The 26,190-nt window shown below is 37.6% G+C and overlaps 3 protein-coding genes across 3 annotated transcripts; all 3 read right to left on the minus strand.

Annotated features, from left to right (window-relative positions):
* On the minus strand, window positions 2,038–2,970 carry LOC102188430 (olfactory receptor 8J1-like). Its single transcript, XM_005690270.2, has one exon. It carries the CDS (start codon window positions 2,968–2,970, stop codon window positions 2,038–2,040), a length of 933 nt encoding a protein of 310 aa, XP_005690327.2.
* Window positions 8,533–9,453, minus strand: LOC102179687 (olfactory receptor 8J3-like). The gene has a single exon (XM_005690249.2). It carries the CDS (start codon window positions 9,451–9,453, stop codon window positions 8,533–8,535), a length of 921 nt encoding a protein of 306 aa, XP_005690306.2.
* LOC102188157 (olfactory receptor 8K1-like) lies at window positions 24,858–25,850 on the minus strand. Its single transcript, XM_005690269.2, has one exon. The coding sequence runs from the start codon at window positions 25,845–25,847 to the stop codon at window positions 24,858–24,860; it is 990 nt and encodes a 329-aa protein (XP_005690326.2). The 5' UTR covers window positions 25,848–25,850.

The following is a 26,190-nucleotide window of genomic DNA, read 5'->3' on the forward strand; positions in this document are numbered from 1 at the left end:
TTGGAAAATGTGCCATTTGTTCCTAATACCTGAATCAAGATAACATTTCAACACCACAGACATTTCCCTGATACTTTATAACCCCCGCTTCTTGGCTACTCCCATCATAAAGGCAATTTCCCTCAGACCTTAACTTCCCAAAGAGCTCGCTCTCACCTAGAGGAAACGCTGCTCTGGTTTCTATCCCTAATCTCATTTTCCCTATTTCTGAATTTCACATAAGTGAAACCACACAATAAATGTTCTTAGTCTGTATCTTGCACTCAGCTTAATTGTTTTGAAATTCGGCTGTGCTGAGTTTATATGGATGCATACAGCCCTCTGCCACATCTATCCCATCTTACTCATTCTCTTATCAATAGATATTTGAGTTTCAGTTTATTATAAAATATCTTGTATAAACACCCTTATAAAAGCATATGTGTGTATATATGTATTATTTTACTAGTTATAGATCTAAGAGGTAATTACTTTAACATAAACATCTGCATTTTTACTTTATAAGAACCTGCTAACTTTATGAACTTATGGTAACATTTTACATTACCAAAAGCCATGTATGAGAATTCTATTTGCCCCATCTCCTTGGCAATATTTGATGTAGACATTTTAAAAATAACTTATAAATGGAATTGGGATAAAATAATCTCATTGTGAGTTGAATTTTCATTTACTTGGTGGCTAGTGAAAGTGGACAGCTTCCTATGTACTTGGTTATTCATATACTCACCTCTTACAGTTCTAAAATTTGCCCATTTTAATTGTTTTCTTCTTTACATTGATTTTTTGAATACTAAAAGTTTGCTAGATAAATCTACTTTTTCAGATGATTTTTTCCTAGACTCTCTTGCTTTTGATGCTTCTGTTTAGTTCTGTCTCAAATTGCTGCAGTGATACAGCACAGAGTTGTGCGGCCAGTAGGAAGGGCAGAAAACCCTCGCCCACCAAAAAGTTCCAAACAAAGCAGTTTGGGACCCAGGAGATGAAGTGGGTAGGAGAGGCCATAAAACTGACAAAACTGCAAGCCAAGGCACATAGGGGAACATTCGGAAGACAGGAAAGGAAGCCGGAAACTGAGAATCTCTCTCTGTTATCACTTCAAAAGAAAGAAAGAAAAGAAAGTGAAGTCGCTCAGTCGTGTCCAACTCTTTGCGATCCTGTGGACTGCAGCCTTTCAGGCTCTTCTGTCCATGGGATTCTCCAGGCAAGAGGACTGGAGTGGGTCTCCATTTCCATCTCCAGGGGATCTTCCCGACCCAGAGATCGAACCCGGGTCTCCCACATTGCAGGCAGACACTTTACCCTCTGATATACCAGGAAAGCCCCAAGAATACTGGAATGGATTGCCCTGCCCTCCTCCAAGGGATCTTCCCAACCCAGGGATCATACTCAGATCTGTCACACTGCAGGCAGATTCTTTACCATCTGAGCCACCAGGGAAGTCCTATCACTTCTAACATTACTCTAATTTTGTTGCATTGAATATACTGGTGTGTTAGGAAATCTGCAGTCTACTTTGGACATGGTGACACTCTGCTCTGCAGATATCTGAATATTGTCATCTTCTTAAGTGAGTTGATTTTATTTGTTCCTTTTCTTTTTTAATATTAACTAAATATTAACTAAACTACGGACTCTGCCTCATGGGTGATTTCATGAATACTAGTTCATATTTTAGCCTTGTCTGGGGTACTGGAATTGTCCCCCACAGCCACATGCATCAGAATAAGTGAACTGGAAAATTCATACAAAGAATAAAGATCTGACTTTCACTGGCTTTTTTTTTTTCTTTCTTGAATTCAGCCCCCAAATTCTGTGACTAATGACTCAAACATTTTTATTCTTTAGATCAGAAAACCTGGGTTGTATTCAAGATTTCTATTTGAATGGTGCAAACTAGGACCTTTTCTGAAAACAGAAATTGCAAAATGGGAAAATAACCCATTCCTTTGGCTTCTAATTTTGTAAGAATCTCCTCCACACAACGGCAGCCTATCTTAACCATCTCTTCATTGACCTGTAGAGTTCAAAAAGACATCAACAGCACAAATTTGTCAGAAATCTCTTCAAGGCAGCCTTCACGTCCTTGTTCCTCAGGCTGTAGATCATGGGGTTCAGCATGGGAATCACCAGCGTATAAAACACGGAAGCCATTTTATCAGTTTCTAATAAATGGTTATTTCGAGGCTGTAAATACATGAAAAGCAGAGTTCCGTAGAAGACTGACACTGCCGTCACATGTGAGGCGCATGTGGAGAAGGCTCTTTTCCGTCCTTCTGATGAACGTATCCTTAGAATGGACAAAATGATGTTGAAATAAGATGCTACAACTACAGTTATGGAAAACATCAAGTTTGTAGATGCAGATATAAAGACTACTGTTTCTGGAAAGGAAGTATCGGAGCAGGACAATGCTAAGAGAGGAACAATATCGCAGTAAAAATGATTGATTACATTGAAAGAGCAATAAGCCATTGAAAATACAGAAAAGGAAGTCACAATCGATGTGGAAAAGCTATAGAGGTATGTGAGGGAAACTAGCAGAAAGCAAGCCTGTCGAGACACCACCACCATGTAGAGCAGGGGGTTACAAATGGCCACATAGCGGTCATAGGCCATCACAGCTAAAATGAAAATTTCAGCTACAATGAAAACCAAGAACCCGCCTAGCTGAACGGCACATTCATAGAAGGAGGTGGTGTGTTTCTTTACTAAGAAGTTGATCAACATTTTAGGGGCAATGACAGTTGAATTGCCAAGATTGATGATGGCCAAGTGCCGGAGGAAGAAATACATGGGGGTCTGAAGCTGAGAGTCCGCACTGGTGAGGGTGATGATGCTTAGGTTCCCTGTCACGGTCAGTCCATAGATGATCAGGAAGACAAAGAAGAGAGGGATCTGGAGGTCTGGGCGTTCTGAGACTCCTGTGAGAATAAATTCAGTGACTTGGGTGAAATTTTCATGAGCCATGTAACAGTTTGGAAATTAAGCTATTTGGGGAAGAAAAGAAAATATGGTCACAAACTTTCAAGTAATTATTTTCATGGACTGTCATTAGATAACAAGGGCTATTCTTGGGGTGGGGTTTCCTGAAATCATGTTTCCAAATTACATCAGGTCCTCTACTTCTGCTGAAATCTAGTGTATTCCAGCTTATGTACTTCGCCTAAATGGAAAAAAAATAAATGTGAAAAAGCAACCACTGTAAAGCACAAACATTGTATCCATCCTCTAATTTTCTCTGTCAGAGTTCCACATTGTATTTTTTTTTTTGTAATTTCAAGTTTCATAATATTTGCCTTCCTAAGCATCCCCTCACCTACCTCCTGAGGTCAAGCTTGTATTAACACTGTCATGGACTGTTGTAGCCTTCGGGTCTGCACGTCATGATTCATGTTAGCTGATAGGCAGATAGCATTCATTAAAACTTTTGGATAGCATGTAATCTGAGATATTTTTAGAATAATTGAAAAAATCTTTAGCCTTGTTTTCAATGCATTCCACAATCAGAGACATATCATTTTTTCTATTCATATCACATCGGACCAGGCTTTTTGAACTCTAAATTTTCATCTCAGTCTTTCTGTTTCCCTACTGACATTCAAAAGTACCAGTTGAACCAAGAGCAGACAACCTTGAATATAAAACTTTTATTCTTAGCTGTTATTTTCTCTTATGCTGCAGAAGTTCTGATTTATCAAACCAGGAATCTAGCCCAATCCAAGGAGTGGGGTTGAGAAAGAAAGGCAGTAGTAAAGATTGGGGAGCCAGTTCTTTTCCTCTTTCCTAGATAGTATTTTCCGCTGTTTCTCTGGGCTTCCATGGTGGCCCAGCTGGTAAAGAATCTGCATGCAATGCAGGAGGCCCAGGTTCGATCCCTGGAAGATCCCCTGGAGGAGGAGATGGCTGCTTCTCTATGGAGCCCCACTCTACTTTCAGGCTCTGTCCTCACGCACAGACAAGGACCAGGTGTTGCCTGGCCTGCTCTCGGCTTTCATTGTGCAAAGTGAGACCCACTGGATTAAGCACAGGAATTCAGATTTCTAATATCAGTCGTACAACTCTGAAGTCTTCAGCTGTGCTAGGATTATTCAAATGCTTACTGAGGGTACCTCCATGTTCAGTGTCAGTAATTATCTCTTTCTGAAATTCCAGACTCTTTTACCTGCCCATTCTTTTCTTAATTTTGATTTTAATTTTCTGCTTTAAGAATATATAGCATCTGCCACATTAAATGATTTTTGGGTTAATTGTACAGTATTGTTAATTAAAGTTACTATATTGTACAGTGGATCTCTATATCTTATTCAATCTTATGTAAATGAAACTATATTTGTTGATTAGCAATTCCCCATGTGATTCAACTTATTACTTCTGGTTATTTATCCAAAATAACTGCTTCAGTATCTTAAAAAGATAGGAATACCCTGCCGATTCTTCTTCTTTGGGAAAAGGTATCTCTGGTCATTTTTTAATATCCCAGTGCAACATTTTATGTCCTTCCATTGAGGACTAATATTTAGAGTAGACAGAATACAGAAAGTATGCAGTGGGAAGACTGATTTTTCAATCTTCAGTCCTGGTGATAGCAATTAGGAGTTATGTGGGGCTCATGGCTTTCTTATAGCTCTTAATAAATCATTATACTTTTTTTTACCAGTCTACTCACTAAGCTTGTTAAATCTTTTCTGAAAAACAAACAAACAAGTGCTAAGAAACCAGCAAGAAAAACAAACAAGTAAAAATTATCCAAGTTTATGTATGGGAGTTATTTTCATACTGAAGAGTATGCATATCTATATATCAAAATTATTTGGGGGTTTCCCTGGTGGTTCAGCTGGTAGAGAATTCCCCTGCAATGTGGGAGACCTGGGTTCGATCCCTGGGTTGGGAAGATTCCCTGGAAATGGGAACAGCTACTCACTCCTTTATACCCTCAATATTTTGGCCTGGAGAATTCAGTCCATGGGGTCACAAAGAGTCAGACATGACTGAGCAACTTTCACTTCACTTAACTTCAGAGTCAATTTTAAAATAAATAAAATTATTTTAGGAATGTACAATGTTTAATGAATAATACATGAATTATTATTTTTCAAATATTGCATTGGGTATATTTACAAAAAATAAATATTATATTAAACAAATACTAAAAAGTATTTGTTATTGATCTGAAATTTAAATGCCACTGAGCAGCCTGTATTTTATCTGGAAATCCTAACATAAATGGATTCTCTTAGATTAAATTGGTGATAATTATTTTCAGGTACCTGTAACTTCTTCACTTGCAATATCAGAATACCACTTTTGACTTTCACAAATCAAAGGATATATTACATGTAGTCAAGTCATGTGATTAACGTCTTAAAACTACCATCCTATTCCAGGGAAATCAGTTAGCAAAGGAAATAATGAAATTTTTATGGTGTAAAAATAAGCAGTCAGTGACCATGATAGTGTCCTTAGTCAGAATCTAAGAATCAAGGGAAATTACCAACACCAGAGTTGTTATCAAAATCAATATTTTTTATGTACTCACCTTTATGAAGAACTGTATTTTCTGCTCTTATGTTCTCCTGATATTTCTTTGGGTAGAGAGAATATATGCTTTTCCTCTTTCTTTGTAATGTCCCTGAGGAAGTAGTATGGAATTTAAATCATTTGCGAGATTTAAAAAAGAAATTACCTACGGTGCCTGCTAATTCTCCAGGATATTTTGCATATTCTCTAGCGGAAAAATTGTAAGCAATAATTTAAGGAAAGGAAGAAAGCAGCATAAATGATCTGCAGAGTTCCATGGAGACCTACATGTCATAGAGGACTTACTCACGGAGTCAATGACTTAAATAACAATAAAAGCATTACTGTACGAGTTCTATTTCAGCAAAACTGGAACAGTTTGAAAAGTCATGATAAAACTGTAAATGAATCATCATCACTGCATAGAGTTTTATTTATTTATTTAGTTTTCCCCCCAGTAAAATAAGTAGTAGGCTCTGGGTTAAAAATCAGGCATTTGACCTCTATGACATAGATATCACTATCCCCACACCCAGAGGACACCGAACTAAGACAGACTATTTCATTTGATCAAAAACATGTAACTGATGACTAGAAGATTTGAAATTAAAACTTCATCTCTGAGTGACATACATACATTGGCCTTTAATATGACAAACACATAATTCTTGCAGTGAAATGTGTTACAATAATAACAGTCTAAATGGTAATGTTTTCTGAGCTCTCTCATCATTCTTGCATAATGTTCAGCACAACTTCATAGACACTAAAATATAACAGAGGATAATATATTCCCCTTCATAACATTTACCCATGCTCTCTTCCTCTGTTACTTCCTCATGTAGAATCGAGGTGAATTCTATATAGTTAAAAATGGATCTAAAATGTAAAAATGGGTATGTTTTAATAAATGTGCCATTTGTTCCTAATACCTAAATCTAGATATAGAACATCATCAACACCAAAAATGGCCCCTGATACTTTAAATGCCCCCAAAATATCCCTACATCCTAGGCTACTCCCATTATAATAATGAACAACATCCTCCAACTTCCAGTTACTGCTGCTCTAAGCTTATTTTCCCTGTTTCTGAATTTCATGTAAGTGGAATCACACAATAAACAGTCTCAAATGAGCAGTCTTTCGCTCAGCATAGTGATATTGAAATTTGTCTGTGCTGCACTTATACAGATACATAATAACTGACTACATGCATATATCCCATCTTTAACCATCCTCTTATTGATGGGCATTTGAATTTTCACTTGTTGTAATAAGTTTAGTGTTAACACTCCTATATAACTGTATATGTGCACATATGTGGGGCTTCCCAGGCGGTAAAGAACCTGCCTGCCAATGAAGGAGACATAAGAGATGAGAGGCAGTTTCCATCCCTAGGTTGGAAAGATCCTCTGGCAGAGGGCATGCCAACCCCTCCAGTATTCTTGCCTAGTGAATTCCATGGACAGGGGAGTCCAAAGTGTTTGAAAGAGTCGGGTGCAACTAAAGTGACTTAACATGCATGTGTATAGACATATTAATTTCCCTAGCAATAGATCTATGACGGAAATTACTGGAATATAGAAAACTATATATTTAACTTTATAACAAACTGCAGATTTCTAAGCTAACTGTTGCATTTTCATTACCCAAAACCATGTATGAGAATTCATATTTTCCCCACATACTTGCCAATGTTTGAAGTCAAAATTTAAAAAAAAAAGACATAAATTGAAACTGGGATAAAAATAATATTGTGAGTTTGATTTTCACTTACTTGATGATTAATAATATTGAACACTTTTCTATATACTATATTCATTCATATATCTCCATCTTAAATTTCTAAATTTTTTACATTTTAATTGAGACTTTTCTTTTCATTGATTTTTAGTTTTTATAAGTGTGATAGATAAAATTACTTTCTCAAATTTTATTTGAGAAGTTTTATTTTTTGATTTTTCTCTTTAGCACTTTGACCCATGATCTTGCAGTTTTACAAAGAAGAGTTTTGCTACCACTGAAGAAGACAGAACAGTTTCTCCCACCAAACAGTTGCATGTGTACAAAACAGATTGGGATGAAGAAGAGGAACTGGGTAGGAGAGGACATAAAGCTGGAAAATTCCCAACATAAGGTACACAGACGGACACTGAAGGCTGGGAAGGGAGCAGGAGAAGAGTCCCTCTCTGTTGTCACTTCGAGGATTATGCTAATTTTCTTGAAAACAGTGATGTTCAGCGGACTTGGAGTCCATGTTGGACATGGGGACATCGTACTGTGAGGATTTCTAAATATTGTTATAATCTTAAGAGAGTTGATTTATTTGTTCTTTTCCTTTTATTTTAGAAAAAATTAACAAGGTTGTGTCAGACTATAGGCTCTGTCTCATGAGTGGTTATATAAATATTTCTTTATGTTTTTAGCCTTGTCTGGGAGTTCCAGGCAGTTCAGTGGCAAAGCATGCACCTGCAGGAGACTCAGGGGACGTGAGTTTTATCCCTGGATCGGGGAGATCTCCTGGAGGAAGAAATGGCAACCCATTTGAATATTCTTGCCTGGAAAATTCAATAGACAGAGGAGCCTGGCGGGCTACAGTCCAAGGGGTCTCAGTGTCAGACGTGACTGGGCACGTGCATACACACATGCACGCGCACATACACACACAACCTTCCTGGGATACTGAAATCTCCACACCTACGTGCCTCGAGACCAGTGACCTGCACAGATTTTGTACAAAAAATATGGATCTGACTTTCACTAGCTGTTTATCCCCCAAATTTCTGTGGCTGTTGTCTCACATGTTTCACTTTTTAGATTAGAAAAAAAGGGCTTGTATTTAAGATTTCTGTTTGGAAGATGTGGACTGGGACCTTTTCTCAAAACAAAAATTGTAAAATCGGAAAATCATCCATTCCTTTAGCTTCTAATGTTGTCCAGACTATATCCCACACAGTGGTAGCCTATCTTAACCATCTCTGTAGTGACCTATAGAGTTCTAACACTACATTACTAATTGGTCAGAAATTTCCTCAAGGCAGCCTTCACGTCCTTGTTCCTCAGGCTGTAAATCAAGGGATTCAGCATGGGAATCACCAGTGTATAAAACACAGAAGCCATTTTATCAGTATCCAGTGAATGGTTATTTCGAGGCTGCAAATACATGAAAAGCAGAGTTCCATAGAAGATTGACACAGCTGTCACATGTGAGGCGCATGTGGAGAAGGCTCTTTTCCTTCCTTCTGATGAACGTATCCTTAGAATGGACAAAACGATGTTGAAATAAGATGCTACAACTACAGTTATGGAAAACATCAAGTTTGTAGATGCAGATATGAAGACTATTGCTTCTGGAAAGGAAGTATCAGAGCAAGACAAGGCTAACAGAGGGACGGTATCACAGTAAAAATGATTGATTACATTAGAAGAGCAATAAGACACAGAAAATACACAACATGAAACCACAACAGCTGTGAAAAAGCTATAGAGGTATGTGAGGGAAACTAGCAGAAAGCAGGCCTGTCGAGACACCACAATCATGTAGAGCAGGGGGTTACAAATGGCCACATAGCGGTCATAGGCCATCACAGCTAAAATGAAAATTTCAGCTACAATGAAAACCAAGAACCCCCCCAGTTGAGTGGCACATTCATAGGAGGTGGTATGCTTTTTTACTAAAAAGTTGACCAGCATTTTAGGGGCAATGACAGTTGAATTGCCAAGATTGATGATGGCCAAGTGTCGGAGGAAGAAATACATGGGGGTCTGAAGCCGAGAGTCCACACTGGTGAGGGTGATGATGCTTAGGTTCCCTGTCACGGTCAGTCCATAGATGACCAGGAAGACAAAGAAGAGAGGGATCTGGAGGCCTGGGCGTTCTGAGACTCCTGTGAGAATAAACTCAGTGACCTGAGTGAAATTTCCATTAGCCATGTAACAGTCTGGAAAGTCATCTATATGGAAGAAAAAGTTACTTGGTTAGAAATTAAGGAATTATCTTCTAGGACTGTCAATAGATGGCAAAAGCATCCCTTGGATGAGATTTCCTCTAAGAATTTATTGAACTCATGTTTTTGGTCTATTAAATCAAATTTGAAATAATCTCTTAAAGATAATATTCAAGTGCAGCAAAAAAATAGATGATCCAACATTATGAATATTTCAAAGATCCAATCCATTGAATTTTATTAAGTTATGGATGTCTTATTAGCTTGAAAACATTTAAAGCCATGATTCATATCGTGGCAACATATTGATATCTTCTGCACTGAGTGTGAGAAACTCTTGAGTAATTGTATGCCTCCAAATAATTCAATATTCCTTGTGATCTCTAATTTGAAAATATTTGCTTCTTCTGAATAATGCATGATCTAGTCATTTTTAAATATTATTTAGTTGCTAAATCACGTCCAACTCTTTTTTAGTGACCCCATGGGCTGTAGATTGTCAGGCTACTCTGTCCCTGTCATTTTCCAGGCAAGAATACTAGAGTGGGTTGCTATTTCCTCCTCCAGAGGATCTTCCTGATCCACGGATCAAACCAGCGTCTCTTGCATTGGCAGGTGGATTCTTCACCACTGTACCACTGATCCAGTCACTATTCTGCCCTCTTTTCTTTATTCCATCCTTGTACTAACATTTATTCAGTGTAGACTGAAATTGCAAATTCTGTCATTTTTACACTTTTGATAATTTTTATTGATGTAATAATGCTAAACATTTCATTTTCATAAGGCTTTTCTGAAAATTACATTGTATATATTTGCCAAAGAATCAGCATTGAATTATAATGTTTTCCTAGAAATACATGCTTGAAGGATGGCTTCCTGTTACTAACTAAGCCAATTATAGTCCCTTCTCACTTTTAATTGATCTCAGTAATGGTCTGTGGCCTTAAATATTCTATCTCAGTCTCTTATATGAAAAGGTAAAATTTAGATCCAGAGAATCAACACTATTTCATCATTTAATATAAGATCTACCCTTTAATGAAAAGTTAATTATGTATATGTATAAAATAATCATAATGATAAAATGGGCAAGAAGATACTTCGGGGAATGGTGGGTATGTTTACAGCATAGATTTTTGGTAACTGTATCACTAATATATACTTATCTTCAAATTCATCAAATTGTATACATTAACCACATACAGCTCTTTTATGTCAAAAATAACTCAGTAAAGTGATTTTTAAAAGATATGTATCATAATTTCCTGACCAGTAAAAGTTATTGATATCTCTTCTCCTAAAGAAGAGATTTGATATCTCTTCTCCTAAAGAAGAGATTTGATATCTCTTCTCCTAAAGAAGAGATTTGATATCTCTTCTCCTAAAGAAGAGATTTGATATCTCTTCTCCTAAAGAAGAGATTTGATATCTCTTCTCCTAAAGAAGAGATTTGATATCTCTTCTCCTAAAGAAGATTTAAAAAAAATTCTGCAATGAAATGAAAAATGAAGCAGTGATATAAAACAATTGAAGAAATAAGGTGGTAATAACACCAAACAATTTTGAGTATTTGATATTAGTTGGTTTTGACTCCAAATCATTCTTTCTCTTAACACTTTGAGTCATACTAGAAGGCTGAGTTTCCAAGAATTGACACTTTCAAACTGTGGTGCTAGAGAAGACTTGTAAGAGTCCTTTGGACAGCAAGGAGATCAAACCAATTGATCTTAAAAGAAATCAACTCTGAATGTTCATTGAAAGGTCTCAGGCTGAAGCTCCAATACTTTGGCCATATGATGCAAAGAACCTGATGCTGGGAAAGATTGAGGGAAGGAAGAGGAGGGGGTGACAGAGGATGAGATGGTTGGATGACATCACTGACTCAGTGGACATGGGTTTAAGCAAATTCCGGGTGATAGAGAAGGAGAGGGAAGCCTGGCACGCTGCAGTTCATGGGGTCACAAAGAGCTGGACAACAGCAATATAATCTTATTTGTTTCCTACTTGTTCCAACAGATATTAAAGTTTCAGTTACTTTATTTGCCCCTTACCTCTGGACCTGGTTGGTTGGTTGGTTTAGTCACTACATCATGTCCGACTCTTGTGACCCCATGGACTTTAGCCTGCCAGGCTCCTTTGCCCATGGGATTCTCCAGGCAAGAATATTAGAGTGGGTTGCCATTTTCTTCTCCAGGGGATCTTCCTGACCCAGAAATCAAACCTATATATATATAAAGGAGGTTTATCTTGAGGAGTTTATGGAGGCTGAGAAATTCCACAATTTTCTGCCTACAATGTATAAAGCCAGGAAAGCCAGTGGTATAATTCAGTCCCAGTCTGAAGGCCTGTGTACCTCTGGACCTGCTGCTGCTGCTGCTAAGTCGCTTCAATCATGTCCAACTCTGTGTGATCCCATAGACAGCAGCCCACCAGGCTCTCCCGTCCCTGGGATTCTTCAGGCAAGAACACTGGAGTGGGTTGCCATTTCCTTCTCCAATGCATGAAAGTGAAAAGAGAAAGTCAAGTCTCTCAGTCGTATTCGACTCTTAGCGACCCCATGGACTGCAGCCTACCAGGCTCCTCCACCCATAGGATTTTCCAGGCAAGAGTACTGGAGTGGGTGCCATTGCCTTCTCCAACCTACTATTCCAATAATGAGGACAAAACAAAACAAATAATGAGGACAAAACAAAACAAAAGGGCTAGAATAAAACACATAAACAAGATAACTGTAGATTAAGTACCATAAGTGAATTACACAAAAATGATGTATCAAGATAACCTGGGAGAATTGCTTCTTAGATGTTGTTAAGAGAATTCCTTTCTGAAGGTGAAATTTCAACTAAAACCTAAAGAATGAGAAGTAATCAAGTACTGAATAAATCACAAGAAGAATATCCCAGGATTCCAGGCATCTTTAAGAGATACATTCATAATTATAATAAAGAATGTATTTCCTAAAGATGCTGTCCTGAGAGAGAAAAACTTTTTTGTTTTTGTTTGTTTGTATCATGGGAACTTAATAGAGGCTAGTGTTTCCTTTAATGCCAGAGTCACTGAATAACAGTGGGTATTAGTAAAATCAGATAACGTAGGTCACAATAAATATTTGGATTTTTTTCTAAGTAAACTGTAAAAAAATAATAGGTTTTTGGGTAGGTGGGTAACAAGGTCAGCTTTGCATTTATAGAAAAAGTTTACTCTTGCAGTTTCAAAGATAATGAACTATGTGATTGGAAAGGGGTAGAAATTATAGGTTGAAAGCAGGTAGAAAATATATGTGGGAAGGGAGTAGAAAATCAAAGAGGGGCGTAAATTTTAACAATGAGCTAAGCAGTGTTACAGGATTTCTGGCAGAAGACAATGAGCCAAAGTAGAAAACTTGGAAATAGAAAGCAGAGGTAAATTTAACAATTGGAAGAAGAAAAAAGATAATATCTGAGACATAATTTGTGTTACATTAGGAACAGGAAAGGGATTTGATTTAGGTCATACCTGAATGGTCTAGTGGTTTTCCCTACTTTCTTCAACTTAAGTCTGAATTTGGCAATAAGTAGTTCATGATCTGAGGCACAGTCAGCTCCGCGGTTCTTTTTGCTGACTGTATAGAGGTTCTCCATCTTTGGCTACAAAGAATATAATCAATCTGATTTCAGTGTTGGCCATCTGGTGATGTCCATGTGTAGAGTCTTCTCTTGTGTTTTTGGCAGAGGATGTTTGCTATGACCAGTGCATTCTCTTGGCAAAACTCTATTAGCCTTTGCCTTGCTTCATTTTGTACTCCAAGGCCAAATTTGCCTGTTACTCCAGGTGTTTCTTGACTTCCTACTTTTGCATTCCAGTCCCCTATAATGAAAAAGACATCTTTTTTGGGTGTTAGTTATAAAAGTTTTTGTAGGTCTAAATAGAACCATTCAAATTCAGCTTCTTCAGCATTACTGGTTGGGGCATAGACTTGGATTACATTTATATTGAATGGTTTGCCTTAGAAATGAAGAGATCATGCTGTCGTTTTTGAGATTGCATCCAGGTACTGCATTTCAGACTCTTTTGTTGACTATGATGCCTACTCCATTTCTTCTAAGGGATTCTTGCCCACAGTAGTAGACAGTAGATATAATGGTCATCTAAGTTAAATTCCCCCATTCCAGTCCATTTCACTTCACTCATTCCTACAATGTCGATGTTCACTCTTGTCATCTCCTGTTTGACCACTTCCAATTTGCCAAGATTCATGGACCTAAAATTTTAGATTTCTATGTAATATTGCTCTTTACAGCATCAGGGTTTACTTCCATCACCCATCACATCCACAACTGCATATTGTTTTTGCTTTGGCTCCATCCCTTCATTCTTTCTGGAGTTATTTCTCCACTGATCTCCAGTAGCATATTGGGCACCTACTGACTTGGGGTGTTCATCTTTCAGTGTCCTACCATTTTGCCTTTTCATACTGTTCATGGGGTTCTCAAGGCAAGAATAATGAAGTGGTTTACCATTCCCGGAGAAAGAAATGGCAACGCACTTCAGTACTCTTGCCTAGAAAATCCCATGGACAGAGGAGCTTGGTACAGGCTACTGCCCAAGGGGTCACAAAGAGTCGGGCATGACTGAGCTTCTTCACTTTCTTTCTTTCACTTTCTCCAGTGGACCACGTTTTGTCAGAACTCTTCACCATGACTCATCAGTCTTGAGTGGCCCTACAAGGCGTGGCTCATAGTTTCATTGAGTTAGACAAGGCTGTGGTCCACGTGATTATATTGGTTAGTTTTCTGTGATTGTGGTTTTCAGCCTGTCTTCCCTCTGATGGAGAAGGATAAGAGGCTTATGGAATAGAAGGAACATATCTCAACATAATAAAACCTATATATGACAAACCCACAGCAAACATTATCCTCAGTGGTGAAAAATTGAAAGCATTTCCCCTAAAGTCAGGAACAAGACAAGGATGTCCACTTTCACCACTACTATTCAACATAGTTCTGGAAGTTTTGGCCACAGCAATCAGAGCAGAAAAAGAAATAAAAGGAATCCAAATTGGAAAAGAAGAAGTAAAACTCTCACTGTTTGCAGATGACATGATCCTCTACATGGAAAACCCTAAAGACTCCACCAGAAAATTACTAGAGCTCATCAATGAATATAGTAAATTTGCAGGATATAAAATCAGCACACAGAAATCCCTTGCATTCCTATACACAAATAATGAGAAAGTAGAACAAGATATTAAGGAAACAATTCCATTCACCATTGCAACGAAAAGAATAAAATACTTAGGAATATATCTACCTAAAGAAACTAAAGACCTATATATCGAAAACTATAAAACACTGATGAAAGAAATCAAAGAGGACACTAATAGATGGAGAAATATACCATGTTCATGGATAGGAAGAATCAATATAGTGAAAATGAGTATACTACCCAAAGCAATTTACAAATTCAATGCAATCCCTATCAAGCTACCAGCCACATTTTTCACAGAACTAGAACAAATAATTTCAAGATTTGTGTGGAAATACAAAAAACCTCGAATAGCCAAAGCAATCTTGAGAAAGAAGAATGGAACTGGAGGAATCAACTTGCCTGACTTCAGGCTCTACTACAAAGCCACAGTCATCAAAACAATATGGTACTGGCACAAAGACAGACATATAGATCAGTGGAACAAAATAGAAAGCCCAGAGATAAATCCACACACCTATGGACACCTTATCTTTGACAAAGGAGGCAAGAATACAATGGAGTAAAGACAATCTCTTTAACAAGTGGTGCTGGGAAAACTGGTCAACCACTTGTAAAAGAATGAAACTAGATCACTTTCTAACACCGCACACAAAAATAAACTCAAAATGGATTAAAGATCTAAATGTAAGATCAGAAACTATAAAACTCCTAGAGGAGAACATAGGCAAAACACTCTCCGACATAAATCACAGCAGGATCCTCTATGATCCACCTCCCAGAATTCTGGAAATAAAAGCAAAAATAAACAAATGGGATCTAATTAAAATTAAAAGCTTCTGCACAACAAAGGAAAATATAAGCAAGGTGAAAAGACAGCCTTCTGAATGGGAGAAAATAATATCAAATGAAGCAACTGACAAACAACTAATCTCAAAAATATACAAGCAACTTATGCAGCTCAATTCCAGAAAAATAAACGACCCAATCAAAAAATGGGAAGAACTAAATAGACATTTCTCCAAAGAAGACATACGGATGGCTAACAAACACATGAAAAGATGCTCAACGTCACTCATTATTAGAGAAATGCAAATCAAAACCACTATGAGGTACCACTTCACACCACTCAGAATGGCTACGATCCAAAACTCTGCAAGCAATAAATGCTGGAGAGGGTGTGGAGAAAAGGGAACCCTTCTACACTGTTGGTGGGAATGCAAACTAGTACAGCCACTATGGAGAACAGTGTGGAGATTCCTTAAAAAATTGCAAATAGAACTACCTTATGACCCAGCAATCCCACTGCTGGGCATGCACACCGAGAAAACCAGAATCGAAAGAGACACATGTACCCCAATGTTCATCACAGCACTGTTTATAATAGCTAGGACATGGAAACAACCTAGATGTCCATCAGCAGATGAATGGATAAGAAAGCAGTGGTACATATACACAATGGAGTATTACTCAGCCGTTAAAAAGAATTCATTTGTATCAGTTCTGATGAGATGGATGAAACTGGAGCCGATTATACAGAGTGAAGTAAGCCAGAAAGAAAAACACCAATACAGTATACTAACACATATATATGGAATTTAGAAAGATGGCAATGACGACCCTGTATGCAAGACAGGAAAAAAGTCACAGATGTGTATAATGGACTTTGGACTCAGAGGGAGAGGGAGAGGGAGAGGGTGGGATGATTTGGGAGAATGGCATTCTAACATGTAGACTATCATGTAAGAATTGAATTGCCAGTCTATGTCTGCTTGGGGCTGGTGCATGGGGATGACCCAGAGAGATGTTATGGGGAGGGAGGTGGGAGGGGGGTTCATGTTTGGGAACGCCTGTAAGAATTAAAGATTTTAAAATTTAAAAAAAAAAAAAAAGAGGCTTATGGAAGCTTCCTGATGGGAGAGAATGACTGAGGTGGAAACTGGGTGGGGCCATGCTCAGTAAATCTTTAATCCAATTTTCTGTTGATGGGTAGAGCTGTGTTCCCTCCCCGCTATTTACGTAGGGCCAAACTATACTGTAGGTAATGAATATAACATTTACCTCCTTCAAAAGATACCATGCAGACACTGCTACACTCAGTGCCCCCAACCCTTCAGCTGGCCACCACTGACCCACACCTCTGCTGGAGACTCCTGATGACTCACAGGCAAGTTAGGGTCAGCCTCTTGTGGGGTCACTGCTCCTTTCTCCTGGGTCCTGGTGGGCAAGGTTCTGTTTGTGCCCACCATGAGTCTTTTTCCCAGCCCTGTGTAAGTTCTGGCAGCTCTCTGATAGGATTACTGGTGACTTCCTCCAAGAGGGTTTATGCCATACCTAAGTCTACTGCACCCAGAGCCCTTGTCTCTGCGGCAGTCCACTGCCAATCCGTACCTCCATAGGAGATGCTCAAACAAAGTTCTGTATCAGTCTCTGTGGGGTCTCTGAGTCCTGGTGCTCACAAGGTTTGTTTAAGCGTTCTGAGAATCTCTGGAGGGAATGGAGTTTGATTCCAAACATGAATTCGCCCCTCCTACCATCTTTCTGGAGTTTCTCTGACCTTCGATGTGGGGCATGTCCTCACGGCTGCTCCATGCCATGCAGCTGCCATTCCAATGCTGCAGCTGGAAAGTTCAACACTACCAGAACAGTGTACTTCCAGATGTTCAAGCTGGTTTTAGTAAACACAGAAACCAGAGATCACATTACCAACATCCCCTGGATCATCGAAAAAGCAAGAGAGGTCAAGAAAAATATTTACTTCTGCTTTATTGCCTATGCCAAAACCTTTTACTGTGTGGATCACAACAAACTGTGGAAAATTCTGAGAGATGGGAATACCAGACCACCTGACCTGCCTCTTGAGAAATTTGTATGCATGTCAGAAAGAAACAGTTAGAACTGGACATGGAACAACAGACTGGTTCCGAATAGGAAAAGGAGTACGTCAAAGTTGCATATTGTCACCCTGTTTATTTAACTTAGATACAGAATACATCATGAGAAACACTGGGCTGGATGAAGCACAAGCTGGAATCATGATTGCCAAGAGAAATATCAATAACCTCAGGTATGCAGATGACACCACCCTTATGGCAGAAAGTGAAGAACTAAAGAGACTCTTGATAAATTCAAAGAGGAGAATGAAAAAGTTTGCTTAAAGCTCAACATTCAGAAAACGAAGATCATGGCATCTGGTCCCATCACTTCATGGCAAATAGATGTGAAACTTGTGGAAACAGTGGCTGACTTTACTTTTTTGGGCTCCAAAATCACTGCAGATGGTGACTGCAGCCATGAAATAAAAGACGCTTACTCCTTGGAAGGAAAGTTATGACCAACCTAGACAGCATATTCAAAAGCAGAGACATTACTTTGCCAACAAAGGTCCATCTAGTCAAGGCTACGGTTTTTCCAGTAGTCATGTATGGATGTGAGAGTTGGACTATAAAGAAAGCTGAGTGCCAAAGAACTGATGCTTTTGAACTGTGGTTTTGGAGAAGACGCTTGAGAGTTCCTAGTACTGCAAGGAGATCCAACCAATCCATCCTAAAGGAAATCAGTCCTGAATATTCATTGGAAGGACTGGGGCTGAAACTGAAACTCCAATACTTTAGCCATCTGATGGGAAGAATTGACTCACTGGAAAAGACCCTGATGCTGGGAAAGCCGGAGAAGGGGACGGCAGAGCATGAGATGGTTGGATGGCATCACTGACTCAATGCACATGAGTTTGGCTAAACTCCGGGAGTTGGTGATGGACAGGGAGGCCTGGTGCGCTGCAGTCCTTGGGATCACAAAGAGTCAGACACGACTGAGTGACTGAACTGAACTGAACTGAAGGAATAGGAAAGACTTTTGTGATCTTTTCACAGGCCGTTGGCCATGACATTTTTCAAATATTAAAAGATATGATTTAAAATGAAGTGATCAAAGTGATATTTTCAACATATTAAGTTTTAGGTACTTATGAAACACTTATAAAACATTCAGGCAATTTAATATTTAAGTCTGGGACACATTTCGTGTGATTAGTCTTACAGGCTCTTAAGAAAATGCCAACCTTAATAGATATACTATATTTTTTTCATTTATTTCAAAATTATTTGTTAAAGGTTGTAAGAAAGATTCCTAATATGTTCCTCAATCAACCTCCGTTCTTTTACACTGCAGACAACCCTCTATTTTAAGATTCCAGCTTTTTTTGCCCTCAGACACTGAGCTACAGAATATTGCTTCTGTGTTCCCCCTGTCCCTACCATGCCTCTTTTTTTTTTTTTTGTCTTGTCTTCTCCATGTTTACAATTTTTAATGTTTTGTCTGAAATTGTCAGTTTCTCCATCATCTCCCTTGGCAAACATATCAACTATCAGCCCAAACCAAACTTCCAAGTTATATCAGCTCCTGTGTTTCTGCTGAAGTCTAATGCCTCACTGGTTATATACTTTATCTTAAATTGTAAAATTACATTTTTAAAACCAACTATTTTAGATCACAAACATTCTATTTATCCTCTAATTTTCTTATTCAAGGTTCCACATTGAAGTTTTTGGCAATTTATGTAATACTTTCGATCCTAAGCACCCCCTCTTTTTCTTTCTTAGGTCTAGACTTCCCTGGGTCAGTAACACAATCATTGACTGGTATCCTTAATGGTCGCTGTGTTGTGATTCTCAGATTAGCTGGTAGGCAAATGGCAGTATCACAGCTTTTTGATTTATTAATTAATGCAATCTAAGCTTTGCTTTTTAGAATAATTGAAGTATCTTTAGCTTCATTTTCAATATATTTCACAATCAGGTTCATGTTATTTTTCTTGTCTTACTACCTTATACCAGGATACATTTTAAATCTGGAAATAAAATCAGATAATTTAAGTCACAATAAAAATATTTGAATTTTTTTCTAGTAAATTGTAAAACAGATAGGTTTTAATGTAGGTGAATAATAACATCAGCTTTAAATTTAAAAATGAAGATTATTCTTGCTGTTATAAAGATAATGAATTATATGATGGGAAAGGATAGAAATTGATTGGAAGGGGTAGAAATTGGAAGGGAGGAGTAACATTTTGAGAATAAGTTAAGCAGTGTTACAGTATTTCTGTCTGAAGAGAATGCATCAAAGTAGGGAATTTGGATTTTATTAGTATCTCTGGCCTTTTGTGTCCATATTCATATTGATTCTTCAAATACATAGATTGGTGAGAGGTACCTTATTATCTGAAAAGAAGATTGCTCATCTTGCAACAGTTGTCTTATGCTACCAGAAACTGCAAATGAATGTAACCTCAAATGAGGCTACAAAACTTGAACTTATAGTATTGAAAAATGTCATTCCTGATCATACTCTAGGCATTTTCAATCTTCATACGATCACCAATGAGTAACAGGAAGGCTAAAAGAATTATCTTTAAATTAGCAAAGATCCTTATGAATAAGGAGGAGTAATTATACATATATATATGTATATATATATTTTTAAGTAAATTTATTTCAGATATTTTATTTTGGGTTACTTTAACTAAAAGCATCCCAGTAAATGAGCATTCTCTTTCTTCTGGGTTTCATTTCCTCCTTGAGAATGTTACAGAAAGCCTTGTCCTATCAAACCAGAAATTCAGGGTCTGCAGTTCTTAATGTCTCGATCCTGTTTACGCACTGTCTCTTCAAACTGAAGACTTCTTTCTGAAAACTTCTTGAGTAAAATGTTGTCAGATTAATTTTATTGTACATAGATGATTTATCTAAATATATGTTATTATAGCATTGGTTATATATTATGTTTATATATATATGTGTATATATATGTATACGTGTATATATATATGTTCACCTCCATTGTATTGAATATATTACCAGGGATTTTCTTGAGAAAATTGATGGTATATCATTGTATTCTCAAAAAGAATCCTCATTTAAAATTTGGGTGGTTCTAAAAAAAAAAAAAATTGGGGTGGTTCTGTACTCAGTTTTCCTTCACAAGTGTTTTTGCGTATTTGTGTGAAAGATGAATTTTTCATTCTAGTTAGTATTACAGAAACAAAACTATGATATAAATAACCTCAGTGAGCAAAAATCCATTGTTTCAGAAGTGGTATAAGTATATAATATCTAATGATACCAGTTGTAAGTTTGAAATATAATAGCTAGATAGTTTTTAATGACTTGTTTTCTCCAAAAATGTTGTAAATCTTGGAAATAGCCTTTACTTGAGCATTGTATTATTTGATCATACATGATGTCTGATGCCTTCCAAAATGAAAGTGAAGTGATGCACTTTGAGGTGTAGCTTTCAATCCTTTGAAGGCCATTATACCAAAATAAGATAAATATTTTCTACCCACCTCTAAGGCACATCTGTTTCAGCCTCTTAGTGAGAATTTCTACGTGGCTGTGTCAGTAAGAGTTGGTGGGGCTCTATAAACCTTTGAGAACCTAACTAAAACCCAGGTGATTCTAATATCCACAAACTGTCTTTTGCATCCTTTGGGAAGATGCCATTTGGGATTTTCTCTTTAATAAGATCTCCCCCTAGGAGTTCAACCAGACATCTCTCCAGTCTTTCTCTCTCTCTCTCTCTCTTTTTTTTTCTTTGGTGGCAGTATGACCTATATTATTGAAATGAGTTCAATTCCATGATGTCTGATTAAAGTGTATCTATCAAAGTAACTTTGTTGCATTCAGCGACTCATTACCGAAAAAATGCAAACCGAAGAGCTAGAAACCAATGGACTAACAATGAAATAAAAACAAATTCCATCTACATATTTTGTTTTTATATGACACTATTTCTGTTTCCTACTTTTACTTCAAATAATGCAATTTAGCACAGTCATTATTTCAAGAATAGGATAAATTGCATATTAAAGGTGAAGCTATGTCCTCCAAAAAATAGTCTATATTAAAAATATTATTTTAATCCTTTCTTTATAATTGTATTTCAGGTGAAAAAAATGTAGAAGATAAATTCTAGGCAAGGATCAAATATAGTATTTGAAACTAAAGCTTTTATTTAAAGCTTTAATATAAATTCCCTATCACACAATTTTTTTAAACACTAAATATTTTTGACATATATTTTCATGCATTTAAAGACTAAGAGAATCATGCAAAAAGAAAAGTGCCCTGGAGAAATTGTCAGCTTTAGGGCTTAAGTTCTCTTTGCAACAACATTATTTTTGTTTGTTTTGGTCATATTATTTTCCCCTTTAGGGCTTAAATTTAAAGCTGGAAGTTGGAGTAGATTCACATTAAATACTTTGGGATGGTTATCTAGTAAGGTTTTGTTGTTGCTTAGTTACTAAGTCATGTCCACCTTTTTTGTGACCCCATGGACTGTAACCTGCCAGGCTCCTCTATCCATGGGGTTTCCCAAGAAAGAATACTGGAGTGGGTTGGGTTGCCATTTCCTCTCCAGGGGATCTTCCCAACCTAAGGATCAAACTTGTGTCTCCTGTATTACAGGCGGATTCTTTACAATTGAGCCACTGGGAAGCCCACCTAGTGGGGTAAATGAATAAAGATGAAAAATGTATTCATTTGCTTGAGCAGCTATAACAGAAATACCCAAAACAGGTTTGTTTAAATAAAAGAAATATGTGTTCTCAGTTCTGGAGTCTGCCCATGATCAAGGGACTTCCCTAGTGGTCCACTGGTTAAGGCTTCACACGGGGGTGTGGGTTTGGTGCATGGTCAGAGAGCTGAGATCGCACATGCCTATGGTCCAAAGAAAGCAAAACATGAAGCAGAAGCACTGCTGTAAGGAATTCAGTGAAGACTTGAAAAGCAGTTCCTATCGAAAGGGGCTTCCACGGTGGCTCAGCAGGCAAAGAATCTCTTACCAATATGAGTTCATTCTCTGAGTCAGAAGATTCTTGGAGGAGGAAAACAGCAACTCACTGCAGAATTCTTGCCTAAAACATCCCACGGACAGAAGAGCCTGGAGGGCTACTGTCCAAAGGGTCACAAAGAGTCAGACACAACTGAGCAAATAAGCACGCATATCAAAAAATCTTAAACAAATAAGTAAAGTCTATGAAAAAGAGGTTAGCAGATTTGATTTCTTCTGGGGCCTTTCTCCTTGGCTTGCATATAGATGGCCCCCTTCTTGCTGTATCTTCATGTGATTGTCACTCGGTTTGGGTACATCAAAGTGTCTGGTGTCTTTCTATGTGCTTTAGCTTCTTCTTATAAGGACACCTATGATATTGGATTATGGCTCATTTTAATAACTTGTTTTAACTAATTACTTCTTTAAAAAGCCTTATCTCTGAATACACTTAGATTCTGAGATATTGTGGATTGAGCCTTCAACATACCAATTTTGGTGGGACGCAATTCTGCCCACAACAGATTGGAAGAAATAATAAATAATAGAGCCTTTGTGTGGATAGCAACTAACTGTGGAGCTTTTTTATTTATTTATTTATTTTAGAAATGATCTATTTTTTTATTTTTTATAACCAATGCCCATATTTTTATTGAATACCTTGAAAAAAGAGATGATAAAGCCAGACCACCTGACCAGTCTCCTTAGAAACCTGTATAAGATTTAACAAGCAACAGTTAGAACCTTACATGGAACAACTGACTGGATCAATGTTGGGGAAGAAGTACGACAAAGCTGCATATTGTCATCCTCTTTATTTAACTTATATGCAGAGCACATCACGTGAAATGCCAAGCTGGATTGTTACAAGCTGGAATCAAGATTGCTGGGAGAAATATCAACAACCTCAGATAAGATAAGCAGATGACATCACTCTAATGGCAGAAAGCAAAGAAGAATTAAAGAGCTTCTTGATGAAGGTGAAAGAGGAGAGTGAATATGCTGGTTTAAAACTCAATATTCAAAAAACAAAGATCATGACATCCAGTCCCATCACTTCATGGCAACTAGAGGAAAAAGTAGAAACAGTGACAGATTTTTCTCTTGTTGGGCTCCAGAATCACTGCAGACAGTGACTTCAGCCACGAAATTAAAAGATGTTTGCTCCTTGGAAGAAAAACTATGACAAACCTAGATAGTGTATTAAAAATCATAGATGTCGCTTTACTGATAAAAGCCTGTATAGTCAAAGCTGTGGTTTTTCTAGTAGTCATATATGGATGTGAGAGTTGGACCATAAAGAAGGATGAGCACCAAAGAGTTGATTCTTTCAGATTGTAGTGCTGGAAAAGACTTTTGAGTGTCCCTTGGTCTGCAAGGAGATCAAACCAGTCAATCCTAAAGGAAATCAACCCTGAATATTCAATGGAAGAACTGATGCTGAGGCTGAAGCTCCAATACTTTGGGCACCTGATGTGAAGAGCAGACTCAATGGAAAAGACCCTGATGCTGGGAAAGATTGAGGGCAAAAAAGAGAAGAGGGTGGCAGAGGATAAGATGGTAGGATAGCATTACTGACTCAATGGACATGAACTTGGGCAAACTCTGGGAGATAGTGAGGGATAGGGTGGTATGGTGTGTTGTGGTCCATGAAGTGTCAAAGAGTCAGACACAACTTAGTGACTGAAAAACAACAACAACAAGAAAGTGACCAGATAACTCATTTTTCTTGAATCTGCAATCTTAAATAAACTTATTTATCAGGAAGCTAGCATAAACCAAAACTAACGATAGCATGTGTCTCTGTCAAGGGAGGCTCAGAGTTAGCCAGTAGTCTTCTCATGTTTCTTAATTTAAATATCTTCTAAAATCCCCACTGTATCCCTGAGATGGGAAATATTAACTCAATCTGACTGAAAATTTAATTCTGAGAGGCATACTTTATTTTCTATATTGTTTATGTTCTTGAAATAACTTGTTCAGTTATAATCATAAACTTATTCACTTTCTTGCCTCTTGTCTACTTTACACATTATTCATGGTTTAATATTCTTTACCTTTAGTACGGTGCCTGCTTTAACATACATATCCTAATTTTTAGTCCATTGTACTCCATTTTTACTAATAAACGCTTTTTAAATCGCTGCAAGTCTGAATTTGACCAAAAATTTGGCATGATTTGCCTTATTTCTAGATAACATAGGTTCCAATATGATCTTGAAAATCACTTGAGACTTAATCATCTGGCACCATGTTTATTCAGGTGAAGTGGAGAAGAGTACTGGGAGTGAAAGGAAGCATTTTATCCTGAAAAAGATGAAACAATGTGGTAGAACATTTTTATTTTTGAAGCTTTCATTGGACTGATAGAGAATTCTACAAAGATTTTGGACCTCTATTTGCAAATTGTATTAAGATATTAGTTGAGAATTTTGCATCGATTAAAGTTCTCCTCAGAGCATCTTTTACTTCTTTGTTCCTTAGACCATAGATCAATGGATTGAGCATAGGGATCACCAGAGTGTAAAACACAGAGGCCATTTTATCAACAGCAAAAGTGTGGCTGGACTTGGGTTGCAGGTACATAAACAATAATGTTCCATAGAACACGACCACTGCTGTCAGATGGGAACTACAGGTGGAGAAGGCTTTGTATCTCCCCTTGCTTGAGTTCATTCTGAGAACGGCCACAAGAATGAACATATAGGATACAAGAACAATCAAGAGGGAACAGAGCAAATTGCAGCCTGAAAAGATCAAGATGATCAATTCTAACTCATGTGTGTCCGAACAGAGCAGAGATATCAGAGGGACAGAGTCACAGTAAAAATATCTGATGACATTAGAGCCACAGAAGGACAATTTAAATAACTTGATGGTGAGAAATAGAGACACGAAGGTGCTGTAGAGGTAGGGAGTGAGCACCAGCCCCCAACGCACTTTCTGTGCCATGATGACTACATAGAGCAGAGGTTTGCAGATGGCTACATAGCGGTCATAGGCCATTGCTGATAGAATGAAGAGTTCAGTGATAATAAAAGTCTCAAAGAACGCCAGTTGGGTGGCACACCAATTGTAGGAAATAGTATTTTTGTGCACCACAAAGTTGACCATCATTTTTGGGCCAATGACAGTGGAGTAACCAAGATCAGTAATTGACAAATGTCTAAGGAAAAAGTACATGGGAGTATGTAGCTTGGAGTCCAAATGGGTCAAGATAACCATTCCCAGATTTCCTGTCACTGTGACCAAGTAGATGACCAGGAAGATTCCAAAGAGAGGCGCCTGCAGCTCAGGACTGTCTGTGATCCCCGTAAGAACAAATTCAGTCACCTTGTGCATCGCAGTATGGTTGTGTTTCTCCATGAGGTCTATTCTGGTTACCTGGGTATAAAATCAGTACTTTGTATTTGCAATGCGATCATCTAGGAGAATTTAATATATGATATGTGAGTCATTTTCCTTGTCTAAAATTATAAATACAGATTCATCTTCCCTTCAGGTCAAGACTATACCTATATTCACATTGCAGTATAAGTGCATAATGATCAGCTTTTTAAATTGTTATATAAGTTCTGATATTAACCTTTTAATTGCTGAGACAATAGATTTCAAAGACATACATCTCCAATAAACAGATTTCTAGCTAAACACTTAGATAAATAGCTGGGCTGTCCTATCCATGAAATTTCCCTTTTAGAAAGCCCTG

The sequence above is a fragment of the Capra hircus genome, chromosome 15, assembly GCF_001704415.2.
Source record: "Capra hircus breed San Clemente chromosome 15, ASM170441v1, whole genome shotgun sequence".
Lineage (NCBI taxonomy): Eukaryota > Metazoa > Chordata > Mammalia > Artiodactyla > Bovidae > Capra > Capra hircus.